This window comes from Mobula birostris, chromosome 22, assembly GCF_030028105.1.
Source record: "Mobula birostris isolate sMobBir1 chromosome 22, sMobBir1.hap1, whole genome shotgun sequence".
NCBI classification, from domain to species: domain Eukaryota; kingdom Metazoa; phylum Chordata; class Chondrichthyes; order Myliobatiformes; family Myliobatidae; genus Mobula; species Mobula birostris.
In genome coordinates this window covers 17,703,952-17,726,255 of record NC_092391.1, presented here as the reverse complement: position 1 = coordinate 17,726,255, position 22,304 = coordinate 17,703,952, and the positions used below count along the sequence as shown (strand labels likewise).

Here is a 22,304-nt window from a genome sequence, read left to right as displayed (position 1 = left end):
TGAATAATTACTTACAAGTGCAAGAGACGTTCAATGTAGTAAAATGATCAATATAGCACTGAAAATTTGGAATACAGAGTGTCCAAAAAGCAAATGGACTTATGGACATACTAATGGAATATAAAAGCTTTGGAACTATTTAAGAAACAACCTAACATTACAATAGACTTTAGGCTCTATCTGGGAGAATGAACCAATATGGTCTACACATAATTACTTCTTTGCAGTGATCATGTGATAAAGGAATAGCTTCTCATCTCTATCCTTTTTACCTCCCCTTCTTTCAATCCAGAGATGTAACAAGGTTTGTGGACTCAATGCAAGATAAAAGAGGAAAAGCTTTCTTGAACACAAGAAATTCTGTAGATGCTGGGAATCCAAAGCAACACACACAAAATGCTGGAGGAATTCAGCAGGCCAGGCAGCATCTATGGAAAAGAGTAAATAGTCAACGTTTCATGCCGAGACCCTTCATCAGGACTGCTTTCTTGTTTGGCCTCACTTGCAAAAACAAATTGTGAAGCTGTCTTTTGAAAATGAATACGCATTCAAGGTGAAATAAACTGCAGACATGCAAACTTTCCATGAGATCTAGTCAGGTCAAAAACACAGTTCATTAAAATTCTGGTAGGGTGTGGACAAGCTGCAAGGTGGATAATTACTGAACACGTCGAAACAAGTAATATGCATTCAGGTGAAAAATTACATTTCAGCAAACTCCAGGAATTTCAGTTTGATAAAAATCAAATGGCAGGGTGTTTGAAATTATTACTTTCCTTTCACAGCTGCATGTTCTATGAGTTTCAACATTTCAATTACAAGCTCCCAGGACTCATCGATGCTGATTGTTAATGAAACCAGCATGAGACTAGCTCTTGGCTTCACTACCTTTGATGAAACAGGGCAATAAATCCACATTCCATAATTCATAACATCAGGTTTTGATGCACCATCCCTGCCAACCAAAACATCTCTCATATATGACTGCCGTTCATCTGCACAAAACAAGCTAGAAATCTGTAATAATATTTTATGGACATATTTCCATAAATTATTTAAAATCCAAATTATCTTTGGATCACTAAAAAAAAGTATTTGAAAAGATGGTACAATATATAACCATGGTTTTTCAACATCCCAAATAGTCAAGTCCATTATAACTTGATTAATTAAGAACTGCTTAAGCTCATTTCTTCAGCTAACTAATCTCCACTCCTGCATCTCATTGCAGAATGTAGTAAGTGAGGTTTTGAAACAACTAAAGAAGTAACTTGTTTGTTTTCAGCAAGAGCTTACCTGATACAGCCATTTCCACTGGAAAGGTACGATAATTTTGATCAGGATTGCAATGATTCGCGTAAAATAAATATAACACACAATCTAAAACAGAGAAGATACAAAATTAGCATATTAGAACAATTGACAATCAAGATTTAGTGAAATTTATATTTTAACTCATGTTATTTGCTAAGTACCACCGAAGTAAAATTTGTTTTATTTGTTTGCAACACACACAAAATGCTGGAGGAAGTCAGCACACCAGACAGCATCTATGGAAAAGAATACAGTCAACATTTTGGGTCGAGACCCTTCAGCAGGGCTGAAGGAAAAAAAGATGAGGAGTAAATTTAAAAGGTGGGAGGAGGGAAGGGAGAAACACAAGATGATAGGTGAAACCAGGAGGGGAAGAGGCGAAGTAAAGAGCTGGGAAGTTGATTTTCTGAAAGAGATACAGGGCTGGAGAAGGAGGAATCTAATAGGAGAGGACAGAAGGCCATGGAAGAAAGAAAAGGGGAGAAGAGCACCAGAGGGAGGCGATGGGCAGGTAAGGAAATGAGAGGGAAAAGGGGATGGGGGAATAGTGAAGATGGGGCATTACCAGAAGTTCAAGGAATCTATGTTCATGCCATCAGGTTGGAGGCTACCCAGACGGAATATAAGGTGTTGTTCCTCCAACCTGATTGTGGCCTCATTGTAACAGCAGAGGAGGCCATGGATGGATATGTTGGAATGGGAATGGGAATAGGAAGTGGAATTAAAATGGGTGGCCACTGGGAGATCCTGCTTCTTCTGGCGGAGAGTAGATGCTCGGTGAGCAGTCTCCAAACCTACGTTGGGTCTCATGATATCCTGAGGCCACACCGGGAGCACCGGACACAGGTTGAAGGAACAACACCTTATATTCCATCTGGGTAGCCTCCAACCTGATGGCATGAACATCGATTTCTCAAACTTCCGGTAATGCCCCACCCACCCGACTCCTTCACCATTCCCCATCCACTTTTCCCTCTACTACCTTATCTCCTTGCTTGCCCATCGCCCCCCTCAGTGCTCCTCTCCCCTTTTCTTTCTTCCATGACCTTCTGTCCTCCCCTATTAGATTTCCCCCTTCTCCAGCCCTGTATCTCTTTCAGAAAATCAACTTCCCAGCTCTTCATTTCACCCCTCCCCTGCTGGTTTCACCTATCACCTTGTGTCTCTCCTTCCTCTCCCCCACCTTTTAAATCTACTCCTCATCCATCTTTCCTCCAGTCCTGCTGAAGGGTCATGGCCCGAAACATTGACTGTACTCTTTTCCATAGATGCTGCCTGGCCTGCTGAGTTCCTCCAGCATTTTGTGTGTCTTGCTTGGATTTCCAGCATCTGCAGATTTTCTCTTGTTTTTTTGTTTCATTTGCTTAAGTTTGGCATATATTCCTTGAAATTTAGAAAAATGAGAGACTATCCAATTGGGATACTTAAGATTCTAGAAAGATAAATCTTATGATCACAAGAGATTCTGCAGATGCTGAAAATTCAGAGCAATACACACAAAATGCCGGAGGAACTCAGCAGATCAGGCAGCATCTATGGAAATGAATAAACAGTTGCCAATTTTGGTCAAGAACCTTCTTCAGGACTGAAAACGAAGGGGGAAGAAGCAGAATAAAAAGTTGGGGCAAGGGGGAAAGGGGACTAGCTAGAGGATGATAGGTGAAGTATATTGTGCCATGGCATTTTTTTGAAATTATTAAGCTAAATGTAATGAATTAAAGATGAACTCAACACATATGATTTTGATTCGGAAATCTAAGGCTTGCCATTAAAACAGTTACAGGTGCAAGCTATTACAAGGACAACCCGGCTTTGAGCATCCCAGGCAGATGACGTATTTGTTGCTTCTGCATGAAATTTTTGTTCATTTATCTCAATGTAAAATAATTTGTTTTCTAAAGAATCAAAAGTTTGATTACATGCTGATTTCAGCTACTAAGAACTGAAACTATGGATAAATGGAATGGAAGAGATTTTATCAGATTTCGCAACAGTGTTGGCTCTTGAAACGAGGCACAGACAGTCGCATTCCCCTGCATTTACTTTTAAATATTTATTTTTTAAAATATTCACTATTTCAAAATGTATTCAGAATTTCTTTCAATGCTCTAACATTCAACAATTCTGTCATCGGCACAAAAAAAATCCCAATTTATTCCCTTGCTTTTTAGCTTGGATCATAAATTTTAGCTAACGAGTCAACATCATCTAATTTATTTCTTCTCCTTAATGGGAATTCCTCAGTTATGAATGGTTCCATTAGATCATAAATATCTTTATTTCAGGATACCTCAAGTTCTCTTTTGGATTATAATTGAAGCTTTTATTATTTTCTTAGCTCTGATCACTCTATGCCATACATTATTATTAATTGAGACTTACAAGACTTCTACACACTCTATCTGAAAACAGCTGGAAAAGGCAAATTATGTTTCTTTCCTACTACGAGACAGCTCAAGAAACAACAGAAATCAAAGTAAAATAATAAGCTACTCATAACTAAAATGTAACTAAAATTGCATACTGTTGCCTGTCCCTGCTTTCCTTCTCAATGTCGTACAAGCAATCAAGCAGCTTCTGACATTTGTCATTAGCTAGGGACAGCATGAGTGCTCCCTCCAGGAGGAACAAACTATAAACTCTATCTCCACTGATCTACCTCAAGAAGCCCCTATCATCAGCCTTTCTGAACCACTGATCAATAAACCCAATTCTGGATTCATCAACAAAATCAGCGTTCCAACCCCAATGCTCTCCCTCCAATCAGCTAGTCTTCTTAATTAATCTTTGGAATTAAAATTTCCCCTCCATAATGATGAAATATAGCAATTCCTAGACTGCATCCAATCGCAGTGTCTTGCCCATCTGTCTCTCGAGTGGGAAGGAGAAAAATCTCGCACTGATATAAGTTTCTTGTCCATCATCACCATCCCACCCAAGGAACTAGAAAACATCAAAGCCATGGCATCTGCTTCACTAAATGCTCATCCAGATACATTTTTGTTCAACTATACCAGGTTTCTACACTTACCATGACATAGTAATGTCTGAAGAGCATTAGTTTCGCCAAATTAATGGCAGCTAGAAAAATGCAAAATAGAAAATTAAAAATTCAGGTTAAAAATCAAAATGCAATTACTGTATTAGCAACTCAGGAGAAGAAATTTGACTATATTTTGCTCTTGCACTTCTCCTTACATGGATGCCTCAATTTGCTGTCGAATTTTATGCCTCTCAATGAAAAAAATAATGAGTTAAGACTGATACACAAAAGGCTTCCAAGGTTTCATAGGTGTAAGGAAAAGGCTCATTAAATCTTTGATCTTAAAATAGAATAAAGGAAGAAATCATTATAAACCTTATTTTTATCATTTGTGAAACTGAGGAAGAACATGTTAAAAGCTGGATGTTGTATGATGTCTTTTAAAGATCAGCTTTATTTGTCACATGCACATCACATACAGTGAAACGTGTCATTTGCATCAGTGACCGAACATGCGATGAGACAGCCTGTAAGTGTTGCTTTGCTTCCGGCCCCAATCTAACATGCCCACAGCTTACTAACCCAAATCCACAAGTCTTCGGAATGTGGGAGGAAACTGGAGTATCTGAAGGAAAGTAACACAGTCACAGAGAGAACAGACAAACTCCTTACAGCTAGTGGTGGGAATTAAACCCCGAATGTTTGAAAACATTATGCTTCTGTGCCACCCTTATGAATCATTTCGTCATGAATGACACCTCAAGAGGAATTCAATCTGTTGAGCTGATCAGAATGGGAACGGAAAGTTCAGAGCGATAGTTTTCCTACTACTGACTGCGATCTGGACCTTTAAGTAAGTTTAACCTGGCACGAGCAAAACCAAACTAACGTGAACTCTGACACTGCAGAGAGAAAGAAGCAATGGAAACATGCCGCTGGTGCTCTGTGGTTGTCTTGTGACTGGACACCGAGAGCGAAACAAAACTTCTGCAGTCAGCAATGAGGGATTCAAAAAAAAGGAGACAAATAGCCTGTTGAGCTGTGCCTCTCCTCTGTGTTATGCAGATGGCAAACCTCGGTTGTGGCTGTTTCAGGCCAGTTTGCATGTTACAAGCCAGCAGGTGCTTGGCCTCTTCACATTGCTTGTACTGAAGATTCATGCTGAGCTATTCCCTGGACAGCTGTGCAGCACGGATAATAGACTTTTCAACAGAATGCTCCAATATTAACTATTAATAGCTGCTGAATTGTTTGCTTAGTACCTACCACAGAAGGATTATTGAGGAAATTTCTATGCTGAATACTTATATTCAATATTACCACAAAATAATATACCAAGCTTCTTCAGAGTCTCTCTGGTATTTAAAATTCTAAGGTTCATTGCAAATGCTTATATATTCAGATACATTATCTGATTAGCATACATGCAGTTTTCCTCTCCCATGTTTTTAGTTAAAACCTCAAATCCCACAACAGCAGGCAGCAAACCTGCTCTTTTAGCTTTTATACAAAGTGAGAGTTCAATCTGCAGAGTTCTCGTTGATGCCCACTATTTAGTCTCACACACACAAGTTAAGTATAGAAACTCGTTGTTGCCAGCACAGTTTCACACAGCATGTGCTGTCAGCTTCAGATTAGTGTGGACAAGAGACAAAAAAGAAGCTAAGCAGGGAATTGTTTTAAGAAGTAGCAGTCCAGAATAACATAGCACAGGAGGAAGCCATTCGGCCCTCTGCATCCCAGGCAGTTATTTAAAAGGGCTACACATTAGTTCCACAAAGCTGTACAAATTCCTCCTTTTCAAGGTTATTTCTTTTGTCCAGCACTTGGTTAACCAAACAAATGTTAAATATTTTCAGCACAGGCCAAAAGTAGTTTGGAAAATCTATGCTATTTCTCAATTCTATGATGACCACCCCTGTGTGTTCTTTGTTAAGAAATTCTTTCTCCACTTTTTGCCTGATGTTTGTTCTTGACATGCAAACTATTCCTAAGCTATTGGTTGAGGAAGGATTACAAATGGAAATGGGTAGATGCAGCAGTACGGAAGCTCAATGTGTGACAGTCCAAACATAGATCCCATTAATTACATAGAATCATAGTGCACTACAGCACAGAAACACCACACCTAACCCATGTCAAACTGTTATTCTACCCAGTCCCATCTCAGTCCTGGGTAGGTCTGTAGTCTAGTGTAGTTTTGTGTTGTTTTACGTAGTTCAGTGTACTTTTTGTATTGTTCATGTAGCACCATGGTCCTGAAAATCATCTCATTTTTACTGTGTACTGTACCAGCAGTTATGGTCAAAATGACAATAAGTGACTTGACTTAAATATTAAAATTGTGCCCACAATCACTATTTCCACAAGCAGCTCATTCTACACCCTCACCACCCTAAGTGACTAAGTTCCCAGAGTTGGTACACAAGTTTACTTTTGACTTCCTCTCCTTCCCAGTTCTAACAAAGTTTTCAATCTCAAATATTAGCTCTGTTGCTCCTCCCAACTTGCTGAGCATTGCCAACATTTACTTCTTTTATTTCAGACTTTCAATGTCTGCAATTTTTTTGAACTTCATTGACTATTACTTTCACACAGAATGTCTTTGTTGCACTAGTTCCTAATGGTCTCTCAAGACTGTTGTATTTGCTTTGTGATTTATAAATGGTAGCTTCATTCATTTTAAATAATTAATAACTTGTCAAACTATCATGAAGCAAATGTAAAGGAAATACACTAAAGGCTGCAGCAAAACTGAGGAAATATATTTAACTTCTTCCAAAATTCAAACTAAAATGCAGCCTGATGGATAAAGACAGAGTTTCTATCCAGTATCATGACCTGGCAAGCATTGACGACAATAATGTCATTCAGAATGTACAATTTCCCTTTCTTTTCCTCCTTCCCATTAACCCTTACCCTGCAAACAAATAAATGGTTTTTGTTGCAGGTTTAACTTGTTTAATTGGGTCATTTAGTGACTGAGACAAGAGAAAGGAGAGCTGACCCAGGATAGATGCATCTTGCAAAACCAATTTTATCTGGAACAAATATACAACATAGAACAGTACAGCACAGTAAGGCATTTGGCTTACAAATATTTGCCAATCTTGATGCCAATTTATATTATGTCATCCTCCTGTTTATCATTCATATTCCTTCATACTCATGCATCCATGTAAAAGCCTCTCAAACTCCACTAAGCTGCCTGCTTTCATGGCTACCCAGTAACCCATTCCAGGTACCTACCATTCTGTGTTAAAAAACAAACTTGCCCCTCACATTGCCCTTAAACTTCCACTCTCGAACTTTAAAAACATGCCCTCTGGTGTTTGACATTTCTACCCCAGGGAACAGATTCTAACCGTCTACCCTACCTTTACCACTCATAATTTAAAAAATCTCTGTCACGTCTTTCCTCAGCCTCTGATGGTCCGGGAACAATAACCCAAATTTGTCCAACATTTCCTGATGCTCATACCTTCTAATCCAGGCAGCATCCTGGTAAACTTATTCTGTACTCTTTTCAGTTTCCTCATCCTTCCTATTATGACACCACTAGATCTACATACAATATTCCTGGTGCAGTCTAATTAAAAAGTTTTATACTCTTAGGCTCAACCCACTACCATTAAAGACAAGCTGCTATATGCCTTCTTTATCTACTTGCATAGCCACTTCCAATGAGCTATGGACTTGAACCTAAGATTTCTGTATCTCAATGCTCTTAAGGGATCTTCTTTTAGCAGCACACTTTCTCCTTCCACTTGACTTCCCAAAGTGCAACATCTTGCACTGTCCAGAATTAAACTCCATTTGCCACTTCTCTGCCTGTATCTGTAACTAATCTATATCTCATTGTATTGTTTGATAGTCCTTTACACTGTTCTTAACTCCATAAATCTTGGTATCATTTGCAAACTTTCTAATCCACCTCATTTAAACCATTGACATATATCACAAACAAAAGAGATCCTAGCACCAATCCTTGCAGAACACCACTGGTCACAGCCCAATGTCCATCAAAGAGGATAGTCAATATCGAGGGGCTCACCACCCTTAGAGAGGTTAGCGAGCTTAAAGTAAAGAACCCTCAGGGGCAAGTGATCATAATATGATCGAATTCATCCTGAAATTTGAGAAGGAGAAGCTACTGTGTCAGTATGATAGTGGAGAAAAGGGAGTTACAGAGACATGAGAGAGAGGAGTTGGCCAAAATTGATTGGAAAAGAACACTGGCAGAATAAACAACAGAGCAGCAATGGCTGGAATTTCTAGAAGCAATTTCAAAGGCACAGGATATATACATCCAAAACAGGAAGAAGAATTCTAAAGAATACACAACTGTGGCTAACAACAGAAGTCAAAGCCAACATAACAGCCAAAGAGATGGCATACAGTATAATAGAGCAAAAATTAGTGGGAAGTTAGAGGATTAGGAAGCTTTAAAAACCAACAAAAAACAACTAAAGAAGTCATTAAGGTAAAGATGGAATATGAAAGTAAGCTAGCCGATAATATTGAAGAGGATACCAGAAGATTTTTCAGATGCATAAAGTGTAAAAGAGAGGCAAGAGTGGATATCTGACTGCTGGAAAACAATGCTGGAGAGGTACTAATAGCAGACAAGGAAATGGCGGATGAACTGAATAAGTATTTTGTCAGGCTTCACTGTGGTAGACACTGGCAGTATGAAGGAAGTTCCAGGTGTCAGGGGTCACGAAGTGTGTGAAGTTACCATAACTAGAGAGAAGATTCTTGGGAAACTGAGAGGTCTGAAGATAGATAAGGTCACCTGGACCAGATGGTGTATACCCCAGAGTTCCGAAAGACGTGGTTGAAGAGATCATGGAGGCATTAGTAATGATTGTTCAAGAATCACTAGATTCTGGAATGGTTCCAGAAGACTGGAAAATAGCAAATGTCACTTCACAGACAGGCAGAAAGTATAGGCCAGTTAGTCTGATCTCAGTTGAGAAATGTTGGAGTCAATTATTAAGGATGAGCTCTAAGAGTACTTGAGCACACAGTAAAATAGGCCATAGTCAGCATGGTTTCCTCAGGAATTCTGTTGGAATTCTTTGAAGTAGTAACAAGCAGGATAGATAAAAGAGAATCAGTTGATATTGTGTACTTGGATTTTCAAAAGGCCTTTGACAAGGTGCCACACAAGGCTGCTAAACAAGCTATGAGCCCATGGTATTACAGGAAAGATTCAAGCATGGATAAAGCAGTGGCTGATTGGCAGAGGGCAAAGAGTGGGAATAAAGGGAGCCTTTTCTGACTGGCTGCCGGTGACTAGTGGTATTCCACAGGGGTCTCTGATGGGACCGATTCTTTTTGCATTATATGTCAATGATTTGGTTGATGGAATTGATGGCTTTGTTACAAAGTTTGCAGATGATATGAAGATAGGTGAAGGGGCAGGTAGTATTGAAGAGGTAGAGGCTACAGGAGGACTTAGATTAGGAGAACGGGAAAAGAAATGGAAGGGTTGGCTCTTTTCTAAATGGAGAGAAAATACAAAAGACTGAGGTGCAAAGGGACTTGGGAGTCCTTGTGCAGAATTCCCTAAAGAGTAATTTGCAGGTTGAGTCTGTGGTGAGGAAGGCAAATGTGATGCTGGCATTTATTTCAAGAGGACTAGCTTATAAAAGCAAGGATGTAGTGTTGAAACTTTATGAAGCACTGATGAGGCCTCACTTGGAGTATTCTGAGCAGGTTTGGGCCCCTCATCTTCGAAAAGATGTGCTGAAACTGGAGAGGGTTGAAAGGATGTTCACAAAAATGATTCCAGGATTGAATGGTTTGTCATATGAAGAGCGTCTGATGGCTCTGGGCCTGTCTTCACTGGAATTCAGAAGAATGAGAGGTGACCTCATTGAAACCTACCAAATGGTGAAAGGCCTTGATAGAATGGGTGTGGAGAGGATGTTTCCAATGGTGGGAGAGTCTAAGACCAGAGAACATAGCCTCAGAATGGAGGGGTCTCCTTTTGGAACAGCGATGAGGAGGAATTTCTTTAGCCAGAGGGTGGTGAACCTGTGGAATTCTTTACAACATGCAGCTGTAGAGGCCAAGTCTTTATGTAAACTGAAGGCAGAGGTTGATAGATTCTTGATTGGTCAGGGCATGAAGGGATACAGGAAGAAAGCAGGAGATTTGGGCTGAGAGGAAAATTGGATCAGCCACGATAAAATGGCAGAGCAGACTCAATGCTTCAAATGGCTTAATTCTGCTCCTATATCTTATGGCCTTTTAGTGAAGAACTTACTCCCAAATGGCCATTCTCTTATTCCAAGGATTTCTCATCCAGCTTGCCCAAGTTTCAGACTGTCTGCAGTTAATCCTCTTAAAACTTCTATAAAGCTGGATGCTTCAGTCATGGCGAGATACTGCAGAAATCTCTAAGTTTGGGAATATCTTTAATTAGGCATACAAATTTTCCCTTTTGAACTAACTTCATTGTATTTCCTTAGGTAGAGAATAATGATAGGATTAAAGGTCTGTGTGAAGAACCTCTATCCCACACTAGAACTGCAATATTTTAGCTGCTGCCTATCCAAATATCAATAGGACCTCTAAAAATTTTCATCACACAGAAGATCTCAGGACTTGAACTCAATTCCATTTGAGTTTTTGTCTTTGAATTCAAGGGCTGCTAACAACATCTACAAATTCTCTGACCACAAGTCTTTCTTGCCATAAGCTTATTACCATAGCTGTTTGTGCACACGCCACACAATTAATTTAATCTAATAGGAAAGAACTTTATTCTGAAACCTCACACACAGCATGATGTTTTCTGCATGTGGCATTTTGATTTACCTCTGCTTACCTCAATTGAATGACATAGATTTCAAATTTTAAAAAGGCTATTGTATTCATTTCATAATTAACTCCATTTTACTGCATCTCTCAAATCCTTCTCTCAGATTGGCAATTAACATTTTTAGACTCATTTATAAATGACTAGTTCTTTTAGTCTTTATATTATTTTGACAAATATGATTAATGCTTTCAAATAAAGAAACATGCTTTTCATAACTAAAACAGGAAAGGTACCAACAATGAGAGACCATGAAGCTGGAAGCCTATGGCAGCAATATCAAATGGGTGCTTTGACATTGATGCAATTACAATTTGCCCAAGCTGGCTCTGTCAGTTCCTTGCACCATTGAGACACCCATGATATGGATCTGCTGCTTCACTAATACATGCATTCAATCATCCTCTGAAATGTGCCCAAAACAATGCCAAGGTCTTTCACCTGCTCCAAAAATGAAAAATAAATGGAAACAAGCACTACATGAAAAGTAAAATAAAATCTGAAACAAAACCAGGAAATGCTGCAGAAAAAAAAATTCACGTCAGGCAGCATCCATGGAAAGAGAAGTAATCGCGGTTTCAGATCTGCGCCCCTGCACTATAACTGAGAGCAATGCAAGTAGGTTTTTAGGAGGAAAGTGAGGGAGGAATGTGTAGGACAAATGGAGTCCATCTTAAGTTTCTTCCCACAGGCAGTTAGTTTGATTAACCATTCTAGCTAGTCATCACCACTCCCCTTATATCTCCGTCACTGCACTGCAATAAACACTTTAAACCACTTTTTAAAAATAATTCTACTTACATTGTAAATACATGATGGTATTGATGCCCATTTTATTCCATATTTCTACTTTAACCCATAAGTTTTATTTTTTTATAATTCTTTAATCTTATTTTTGTTGAATGTTTTTGATCCATGTCGCACCAACACACCACAGGAAATTCCTAAGACATGTGAGCGTATATGGAGAATAAATTTGATCTTTGATAGAATGAGTCAAAATGTTTTAATGGAGCCATTTATCAGCAGATGGAGACATGAAGTGCCTAATAGCATAAAGTGCTGATAACCGTCACCATTAAACCAGTATCACTCAACCATTTTCCCTTTGGAAAAAAAATCACAGATCTTTGAAGCACTGGGATTAAGACAATAACTCGGGCAATATTCAATAAATATGAAAGTAAACAACACATTTCCTTTTTTACATTCCAACACTGAAAAAACTTACAAATTACTGGTACAAATCTGATTCAAAATCACATTTTTGAGGATCAGGTACAAATGAAGCATGGCATTATCTAATTACAAAGCAGCCTGCTACCCATGAATCTGTTTATGGATTCATATTGGTCCATCTCTTGTTTTGCCTCATGGTTAGAGTTCAGTCCTGAGAATGCGACGTAAAAACACCATTTTTTTTAGAAAACCGCAAAGTCAGAGAAAGGCTTATTTTGGAAGTTGTGTTTTCTCAATCTCAGAAAAATTAGATAATTGAAAAAGTACTATTCTTTATGGCAGATCATTTTATAGAATGCAATTAGCTAAATAGAAAGCACATAAAAATTCAATAGAGACACTGAGCAATTATGGACAACAATTTTACTGATTCATCTTGGAGAATGTATGTTAATGTGAATGTGCAAATTATATTTGAACTTAACCTTAGCTGATGGGTTAAATTGTCTTCACTCAGTACTCCAGCCATATGAATGTACAATGTGCTCATCATTATTGCTATTATTTGGCACCGTGCATTTAAAGTAGTAAAACGTTCAATGTGCTGCAAGATGTTAAAGTGAAAAGGGAGCTAAAACCAGACATATTAGGAAGAGTCATTGCTTCGTTACTGCTGATAATTTTTTTTAAAAGAAGTACAGAAGTGTGTAAACAGGTTTTTCTTCAGCCCTTTACTTCTTCCACTTATCACCTCCCAGATTCTCAGTTCAACCCACTCCACCCACCATCCTTCTCCCTTACCTGGTCTCACTTATCACTCGCCAGACTGTAGTCTTTCCCTTCCTGACTCCCCCCCCCACCTTTTTTTCTGGCTTCTGCCCCCTTCCTTTCCAGTCCTAATGTTGAGGGGTCTCAGCCCAAAACATCAATGGTTTATTCCTATCCATGGATGCTGCTGTATTCCTTGAACATTTTGTGTTTGTTGCTCAGGATTTCCGGTACCTGCACAATCACACGTGCTTAAAAAAAGTTTGTTTTCTAAATATTCCTAGTTCTCACTGTCTTGCTGAGTATTTCCAGCATTTTCCATTACTTCAGATTTGCAACATCAGAAGTTTTGTTTGTTTCTTGATTACAGGTGACCTTATCCTCTTCCCCCACCCCCCAAACATTATGGCCATTCAGATATTAGAAATTCACCATTACAGGATTCAAACCCACTATCCAAAATTTTGAGAAACTGAATAAAATTCACTCATGAAATGTGTGTGAACAGTAGTAAATAAACAATCACAAAAATGATTTCTTAGCAATTTGTGCCCATTGTTGCATGGACAAAAAACATGGTTTTGTCTCCCAGAAATCTGCATTGCCCTACTATTACTACTACTACGTCGACTCAGGCCTAGGGGGCCGGCGTCGGGCACGATGACAGACTCTCCACTTCTCCCTCTCCCTCATCAGTGTGTTCAGTTCATCTACATTAGCCACGCCACTGTTTTCTAGGAGCGTGTTGACCATAGTCTTGGGAGGGCAACCAGGGTTCATCCTCCCATGCTTGGGCTCCCATATGATGACTAGGCTGGCAGGTAGCTCGGGGTGGTGTAGACAGTGCCCTGTTAGTTGCAGTCTTCTAGCCTTGATTTTAGTGGAGAGCATCGGTAGGTGCCCTACAGAAGGTTTATTCTTGGTATAACTGTAAAGATGTATAAACTGCCTTGAAATGTGCTGTGTCTGGGTTTGGCTTGCTGCCATAATTGTATTAGAGGTGCAGCTTCCATTACTTAAATGATTCCCATTTATTGGGCTAATGACATTGACCATCTTTTGTTAGTACATTTGTCAATTGAAAAACTAACTCTTCAGCAGGTAAACTCTCTTGAGAGGTCCAAGCAGCTGCTCACTGTAACCTGTCAAAAAGTTAATTGCCTATTGCATGTCTGATTATCGGCAATTAACATGCAAGAATTCTTATGAATGGAATGTCTGGAAAACATGTTAAGTTTTGGTATTTCTTGCAGCAGTTTCAGGATCATTGATCAGAGGACTTTGGCATAGTCCAGACACCTTGTCAACTACCCTGGGGCTTTTTCATTGGAGTATAACTGATAGATTCATAAGTGGATTGACTGCGGGCACAAAGTTTCCCCCATAGCAAATGCAGAAAAGCCAAAGAGAGCAAATGCTCACAAGGTATATTTGTTTTTTTTTGGCAAGGTCATGAATATCTTAAAAAGGCATAAAGTGCTTAATTCACATTATTGTGCACAATGCATATAAAAGGATTTGTATTCAGATAGATCATGCAAAATGTGACTCATCGAATCCTGGAAATCACACAAACAATAAAAATAAACTGCTGGCAATGTTGGCAAATTTGACAATATCTTTGTCAAGAGTTTTTAAAAAATAGAGTTTAAGTCTCAAGTTCATTGCACGATACCCAGATGCACTTCCATAGAATATTTTTATTGCTTCTGTGCTGACAAACAAGGAAGCTACCTCCAAAGAAGATCGAGAGGGTTTAACAGATAACACACTGGGTGCCATCAAAAGAAGATTGCCAATATGACCATAGCGAACTTTGAAAAAGGAAGAAAGAGTCAAGTACATATGCCTAGCAGATTTTCAAGCAAAACAGCAGTGATACGCAGAGCATCCACTGATGTAACAATTCTGCTAATGTTAGATATTTGAGAGGAAATGAAGGGCTACTTCACAGAACAGGACAAGCAACAGAGGAGGGGTGTGGTCTACAAAGCCAAAAGGCTGAAAACAATCTAGAGATGACGCAATAACTTGGGTCACTAACAGTCTCTCTTGTGTTTGGTTCAGTACTTCACAGGAGGAGAATGAGTATTTTAAGTGAATTAGACCTGAGGAACCACAAAAAAAATTCAATGACTTTTCAAAGCAAAATAGTTTAGTGATAGAGCAAAGACCAACAATTCCAGATAGATGATTTTTTTGAATTTATCATCTTACCTCCTCGATAAGTAAAGGGTTTCTGAAGGCATTGAATCAATGCAAGACCATAAAAACAAAAATGCTGACATAAAGACCATAAGACATAGAAGCAGAACAAAGCCATTGAGTTTGCTCCACTATTCCATCATGGCTGATTTATTTTCCCTTTCAACCCCATGCTTTTGCCTTCTTTGAGGCATTTATATATCCAATGTCTTGGCCTCCACATCTGTCTGTGGCAGGGATTCCCAATCTTTTTTATGCCTTATATCTCTACCATTAACCGAAGGATCTGTGGACCCCAGGTTGGGAAACACTCTGTGGCAACAAGTTCCACAGATTCACCACACTCAGGCTAAAGAAATTCTTCCTCGTTTCCGTTCTAAAGGGACACCGTTCTATTCTGAAGCTGTGTCCTCTGGTCCTAAACTCTCCTACCATTTGGAACACCCTCTGCTCAACCACTTGCAAGTCATTTGTTGTTTAGTAAAACAGATTCTGAAAAGTGCTGCTATCATAAATGAAATTAAGTTTTGATTATGATCAATTATGATGAGTTATCTTACTTTCTTAGGTTCAGTTCTTGAAACAGCTCCGAAAGTACTCTGAACATTGGAGCTAACATGCAGGTCTAATTCAATAAAATATTCAACGCAATTAGTGCAATGTGGTTTTTCCAGGCATTATTAATGTTTTAATCATATTTTTGTTTCAAAATAATCAAGCTAACACACAGTAATGTGCAAGAGCATAGCTCTGATGGCACACAGAGGTATCACTGATCACAAGAGATAGAGATAACAGCTTCCCTCCAATTACTACAAAAGATTCTGCAGATGCTGGAAATTTTGAGCAACACACAAAATGCTGGAGGAACTCATCAATTCAGGCATCAAATATGCAGGGGAATAGTGATGAAGAGGCTCGGCCTGAAATGTCAAGTCTTTAATCCCCTCCATAAATGCTGCCAACTTGTTGAGTTCCTCCAGCATTTTGTGTGTGTTTCTCCCAATTACTAGATAGATATCTAACATATGTGGTCACTGTTAAAATGGTATCAGCATTCTCATCCACAAATGATCTGATCACATTTACTGTTTATGTTCATACAATCTTGCACATGAGTGAGCAACCTCAAGTAAATTATCAGCTTGAGGAGAGCAATAGGTTGTTCCTATATACTGGCTTGGCTTGTCCTTTTTTAAATTACCTCCTGTGTTTAAGCACCATCTAATCAGCCATTCATTTGGAGAAGCAGGGGTGCACATTATTAAATTATACTGCACACAACCAACAGATTTTTTCAAACATCTGAAACCTTAACCACCTGATTTTCAGGAAGAGTCAGCGAGTCCATTGTGATCATAACTGAGCTACAGATTTTCTTGCTGGATTGCGGTAAATCAGCTGATCACAGAATCATGTTTAAGATGATTAAAAGGACCCAGGAGATTGGAAAATGGAACACAAGGTGTCTTATCTTCACTGGAACGCAATGCAACCCACCAACAACTGCTACAAAATGCTGAAGAGTGGCACCTATCCGTGAAGCATATAGTGTGACAGACCAGTCACAGTCCAGACTGACAAATGTGCTCAAAATACAGGGGACTGTCCCATCATTTATTTATTTATTGAGATACAGCACAGCAACACCTTGCACAGCAAAATTAATGGATATGGACAGATGGGACAAGAAATCACAAGAAAAGGAAATAATTTGGTTTTACATTATTAAAGCATTGTCTTCTAATGAGCAAAACTGTTACATTAAATCTTGTGGTGCTCAGGCAGAAAGAACTGCATCTAATGCAGATAAACAAACTCATTTTTGCAATAACCTACTTAATATTTCATCAGGACTTGAGTAGCCGAGAGCAGAGAGCTCATCACACAGAAGTTGGTCATAGGGTGAGGGGGAGGTGGTTACAGGCTGCCGTGGCTATAATTGAGTGCTGCATCTATTAGGTAAAGACTGCTGTGGAGAAGGACTCAGCCTCTGGCACATGTCTAACAGGTTCGGAGCTAGTGACCAGCTTTCAGCAGAACACAGCAGCTGCAGGATGGAGTGACTGGAATTCTAACACAACACTTCATCTGGAACACAATACTGATCATTTGTGCAATAGAACTGCAGCAACTGTAAATCCAGTCAGGCAGTCAGTCATTTAAAACTTTGCAGTGCAAAACAAAACATACTGGCCTTGCAAACAAAATGTTAATAGAAGAAAGGGGAGCCCTTCATTTCCAATCCACCTTTTCAACAAGAGAATGGTTGATCCAGTCCTGACCATTTTACGCTCTGGTCTTCTGCCTGCTCTGGATCTCTTTATTGCTAACTGCCGACGGGACATCAACCGTCTCGACCTCACCGCACCTTGTTCCCATTCCAACCTTACTCCTTCCGAACACTCTACTCTCCACTCCCGCCACACTAATCCTAACCTTACTATTAAACCCGCCGATAAGGGAGGGTGCTGTTGTAGTCTGGTGTACTGACCTCTACCTTGCCAAGGCACAGCGACAACTCGCGGATACCTCTTCTTATTTACCCCTCGATCGTGACTCCATTAAGGAGCACCAGGCCATTGTCTCCCACACCATCACCGACTTTATCCGCTCAGGGGATCTCCCAACCTTCTAGTCCCCACACCCCACACTTCCCATTTCTACCTCCTAAAAGATCCACAAACCTGCCTGTCCTGGCAGACCTATTGTCTCAGCTTGCTCCTGCCCCACCGAACTCATTTCTGCATACCTTCACACAGTTTTATCCCCCCCTTGTTCAATCCCTTCCTACCTATGTTCATGACACTTCTCACGCTCTTAAACTTTTCGATGATTTTAAGTTCCCTGGCCCCCCACCGCTTTATTTTCACCATGGATGTCCAGTCCCTATATACTTCCATCCCCCATCAGGAAGGTCTCAAAGCTCTCCGCTTTTTGGATTTCAGACCTAACCAGTTCCCCTCTACCACCACTCTGCTCCGTCTAGCGGAATTAGTCCTTACTCTTAATAATTTCTCCTTTGGCTCCTCCCACTTCCTCCAAACTAAAGGTGTAGCTATGGGCACCTGTATGGGTCCTAGCTATGCCTGCCTTTTTGTTGGCTTTGTGGAACAATCTATGTTCCAAACCTATTCTGGTATCTGTCTCCCACTTCTCCTTCGCTACATCGACGACTGCATTGGCGCTGCTTCCTGCACGCATGCTGAGCTCGTTGACTTTATTAACTTTGCCTCCAACTTTCATCCTGCCCTCAACTTCACCTGGTCCATTTCCGACACCTCCCTCCCCTTTCTAGATCTTTTTGTCTCTATCTCTGGAGACAGCTTATCTACTGATGTCTACTATAAGCCTACTGACTCTCACAGCTATCTGGACTATTCCTCTTCTCACCCTGTCTCTTGCAAAAACGCCATCCCCTTCCCGCAATTCCTCCGTCTCCGCCGCATCTGCTCTCAGGATGAGGCTTTTCATTCCAGGACAAGGGAGATGTCCTCCTTTTTTAAAGAAAGAGGCTTCCCTTCCTCCACCATCAACTCTGCTCTCAAACGCATCTCCCCCATTTCACGCATATCTGCTCTCACTCCATCCTCCCGCCACCCCACTAGGAAGAGGGTTCCCCTTGTCCTCACCTACCACCCCACCAGCACTCCAGGTCCAACATATTATTCTCCTTAACTTCCGCCACCTCCAACAGGATCCCACCACTAAGCATATCTTTCCCTACCTCCCCTCTGCTTTCCAACCTGACTACATGACTCCCTTGTCCATTTGTCCCCCCCCATCCCTCCCCACCAATCTCCCTCCTGGCACTTATCCTTGTAGGCAGAACAAATGCTACACATGCCCTTACACTTCCTCCCTTACCACCATTCAGGGCCTTAGACAGTCCTTCCAGGTGAGGCAACACTTCACCTGTGAGTTGGCTGGGGTGATATACTGCGTCTGGTGCTCCGGATGTGGCCTTCTATATATTGGCGAGACCCGACGCAGACTGGGAGATTGTTTCGCTGAACACCTACGCTCTGTCTGCCAGAGAAAGCAGGATCTCCCAGTGGCCACACATTTTAATTCCACGTCCCATTCCCGTTCTGATATGTCTATCCATGGCCTCCTCTACTGTAAAGATGAAGCCACACTCAGGTTGGAGGAACAACACCTTATATTCCGTCTGGGTAGCCTCCAGCCTGATGGCATGAACATTGACTTCTCTAACTTCCACTAATACCTCACCTCCCCCTCGTACCCCATCCGTTATTTATTTATATACACACATTCTTTCTCTCTCACTCTCTCTCTCTCTCCTTTTTGTCCCTCTCACTATACCCCTTGCCTATCCTCTGGGTTCCCCCCCCCCCTTTTCTTTCTCCCTGGGCCTCCTGTCCCACGATCCTCTCATATCCCTTTTGCCAATCAACTGTCCAGCTCTTGGCTCCATCCCTCCCCCTCCTGTCTTCCCCTATCATTTCAGATCTCCCCCTCCCCCTCCCACTTTCAAATCTCTTACTAGCTCTTCTTTCAGTTAGTCCTGACGAAGGGTCTCGGCCCGAAATGTTGACTGTACCGCTTCCTAGAGATGCTGCCTGGCCTGCTGCGCTCACCAGCAACTTTGATGTGTGTTGCCTGACCATTTTCTGCTCTCTTCCCATGCCCTGAGCTCCCTTATTCAAACCTTCTCCCTGAACTATCCCCTGCCAGCTTGAAATCCTTTCCCCTCCCCACCTTCTCATTCTGGTTTCTGTCTCCTTCCTTTCCAGTCCTGATGAAAGGTCTTGGCCCAAAATGCCATTTATTTCCCTCCATTGATGCTGCACGAGTTCCTCCAAGATTTTGTGTGTTCTTTTATTCAATGCCCACAGAGCTCTCCGTGATAAGAGAATTCAGGAGATTCCTAACTCTCAAAACAAATTCCTAGAGGTAAAACTTTTGTCTGACACCATGCTCTCTATATTCACCCTGAAGGAAACATCCATTTGATTTCTGACCTATCAACCCCTCTCAAATTCTTACACAATTCAGAAACATTATCTCTATCCTCCAATTAGTACAGGTCCATCCTGATCAAGACCATAAGACCATAGGACATAGGAGTAGAATAAGGCTATTTAGCCCATCGAGTATGCTCCACCGTTCAATCATGGCTGATCCTTTTTTCCCTCCTCAGCCCCACACCCTGGCCTTCACCCTGTAACCTTTGATGCCATGTCCAATAAAGAACCTATTATGGTCTGCCTTAAATACATCCAGTGACCTGGCCTTCAAGCTGCCTGTAATAATAAATTACATAAATTCACCATCCTCTCGCTGAAGAAATTTCTCTGCATCTCTGTTTTAAATGGACGCCCCTCTATCCTGAGGCTTTGCCGTCTTGTCCTAGACTCCCGTACCATGGGAAACATCCTTTCCACATCTACTGTCTAGGCCTTTCAACATTCAGAAGGATTCAATGAGATCCCCCCCTCATCCTTCTAAATTCCAGCAAGTACAGACCCAAAGCTATCAAACATTCCTCATATGATGACTTGTTCATTCCCAGAATCAACCTTGTGAACCTCCTCTGAACCCTCTCCAACGCCAGCACATCCTTTCTTAAATGAGAAGCCCAGAACTGTTCAAAATACTCAAGGCGAGGCCTCACCAGTGCTTTATAAAGCCATCACATTCCTGCTCTTGTATTCTAGACCTCTTGAAATAAATGCTAACATTGCATTTGCCTTCCTCACCACCCACTCTACCTGCAAGTTAACCTTTAGGGTGTTCTGTACAAGGACTCCCAAGTCCCTTTGCATCTCAGATTTTTGGATTTTCTCTCCAATTAGAAAATAGTCTGCACATTTCTTGTTTCTCATTTGATGATGGCAGTTTTCAGTATCTCAAGGGCCTATTCCTATACTATAATGTTCTACATACTATGTTCAGAACCATGCACTAGGTGAAGTGAGACCAGTAAGATGCATAAAAATTGCCATGTTTATACTCTAAGTTCTCCATAATTAAGGGCAAACTTAAGTTGCCTTCCTAATTACTTGCTCTACAAGATCACTTTGTGCTACATTTTGAATTCAAGGACAGCATGTTTCCACTCCAGTTCTGGGGACAGGCAATGACAGTGCATGTTTTTATTAAATGTGGAGTGGCCATTACAGACCAGGTACCACTCGACAGAGCAAGTTCCTGGTCCTATGGCAAGAAGACCGAAAATGTCTGGAGATGGACTCTGTTATACTGATTTAGTGGACACAAATATCAAATGCTACATCCATTTTCTATTATAAATTACGTGAAAAGGCTTTTAGGCAACAGATTATGGTCAGGCATGCAACATTTCCTCTTCATAATTTGTCATCAGAATTCCTAACCAACACCAGAAAGATTCCTAGAATCTATGCTTCTCTGTAAACCAGAACCTACAAACACCAAGGCACTTGGGAGAGAATGAATTACAAATCGCACCAGCAGCAGGCTCCTAACAGATCTTAAGTGTATGTTTACATGACAGTAATTTTGATAAAACACTCAAATTTGTAGCTCATGAAATATTCTGAATGCAAGTTTTCAACAGAAAAGGAGAATGGTAAATTATATAAACACGCAGAAAATAGGAGCTTCAGCAACATTGAACATCTTTCTTCGAAAACTTCCAGCAAAGTGATAGAATTACACTCTTAAAAGGTTGATTGTAAGGGGCAGGTATTGGGCATTTGTTTAGTATTCACAGAGAAAGAATGACAATGGAGTAGTAGGATTAAATGCTATTATTGAGTTGTGCCTTAAACACTCCATTATCCCCTTATAAAGTCTCCCTGTGCACCGTTTGAAAGTGACTGAACATACAGACTTTCACATCTTCAACAATATAACTTGTCAGAGCTTTACAGATGTAGACCAAGCATCTTATGTTTCAGACCCTTCTGCTTTTCTACATCTGAGACTAATACAGGATGTGAAGAACTGAAGATAGAAACTCACACTGAAACGTTTTAGAATAAACATACAAACGTTTGTATAATACCACCATGAATTTAA

At 40.5% G+C, this 22,304-nt stretch overlaps 1 protein-coding gene across 2 annotated transcripts in view; it reads right to left on the bottom strand.

Annotated features, from left to right (window-relative positions):
- The window catches only part of gpr107 (G protein-coupled receptor 107), a 109,379-nt gene that overhangs the window by 34,387 nt on the left and 52,688 nt on the right, over positions 1-22,304 (bottom strand). For both annotated transcript variants that reach the window (XM_072240176.1, XM_072240177.1), the window contains exons 15-16: positions 4,346-4,395; positions 1,297-1,380 (exon numbers count right to left, since the gene is read on the bottom strand). In XM_072240176.1, the coding sequence (XP_072096277.1) occupies positions 1,297-1,380; positions 4,346-4,395 (134 nt within the window). The remainder of the gene's footprint in view (positions 1-1,296; positions 1,381-4,345; positions 4,396-22,304) is intronic.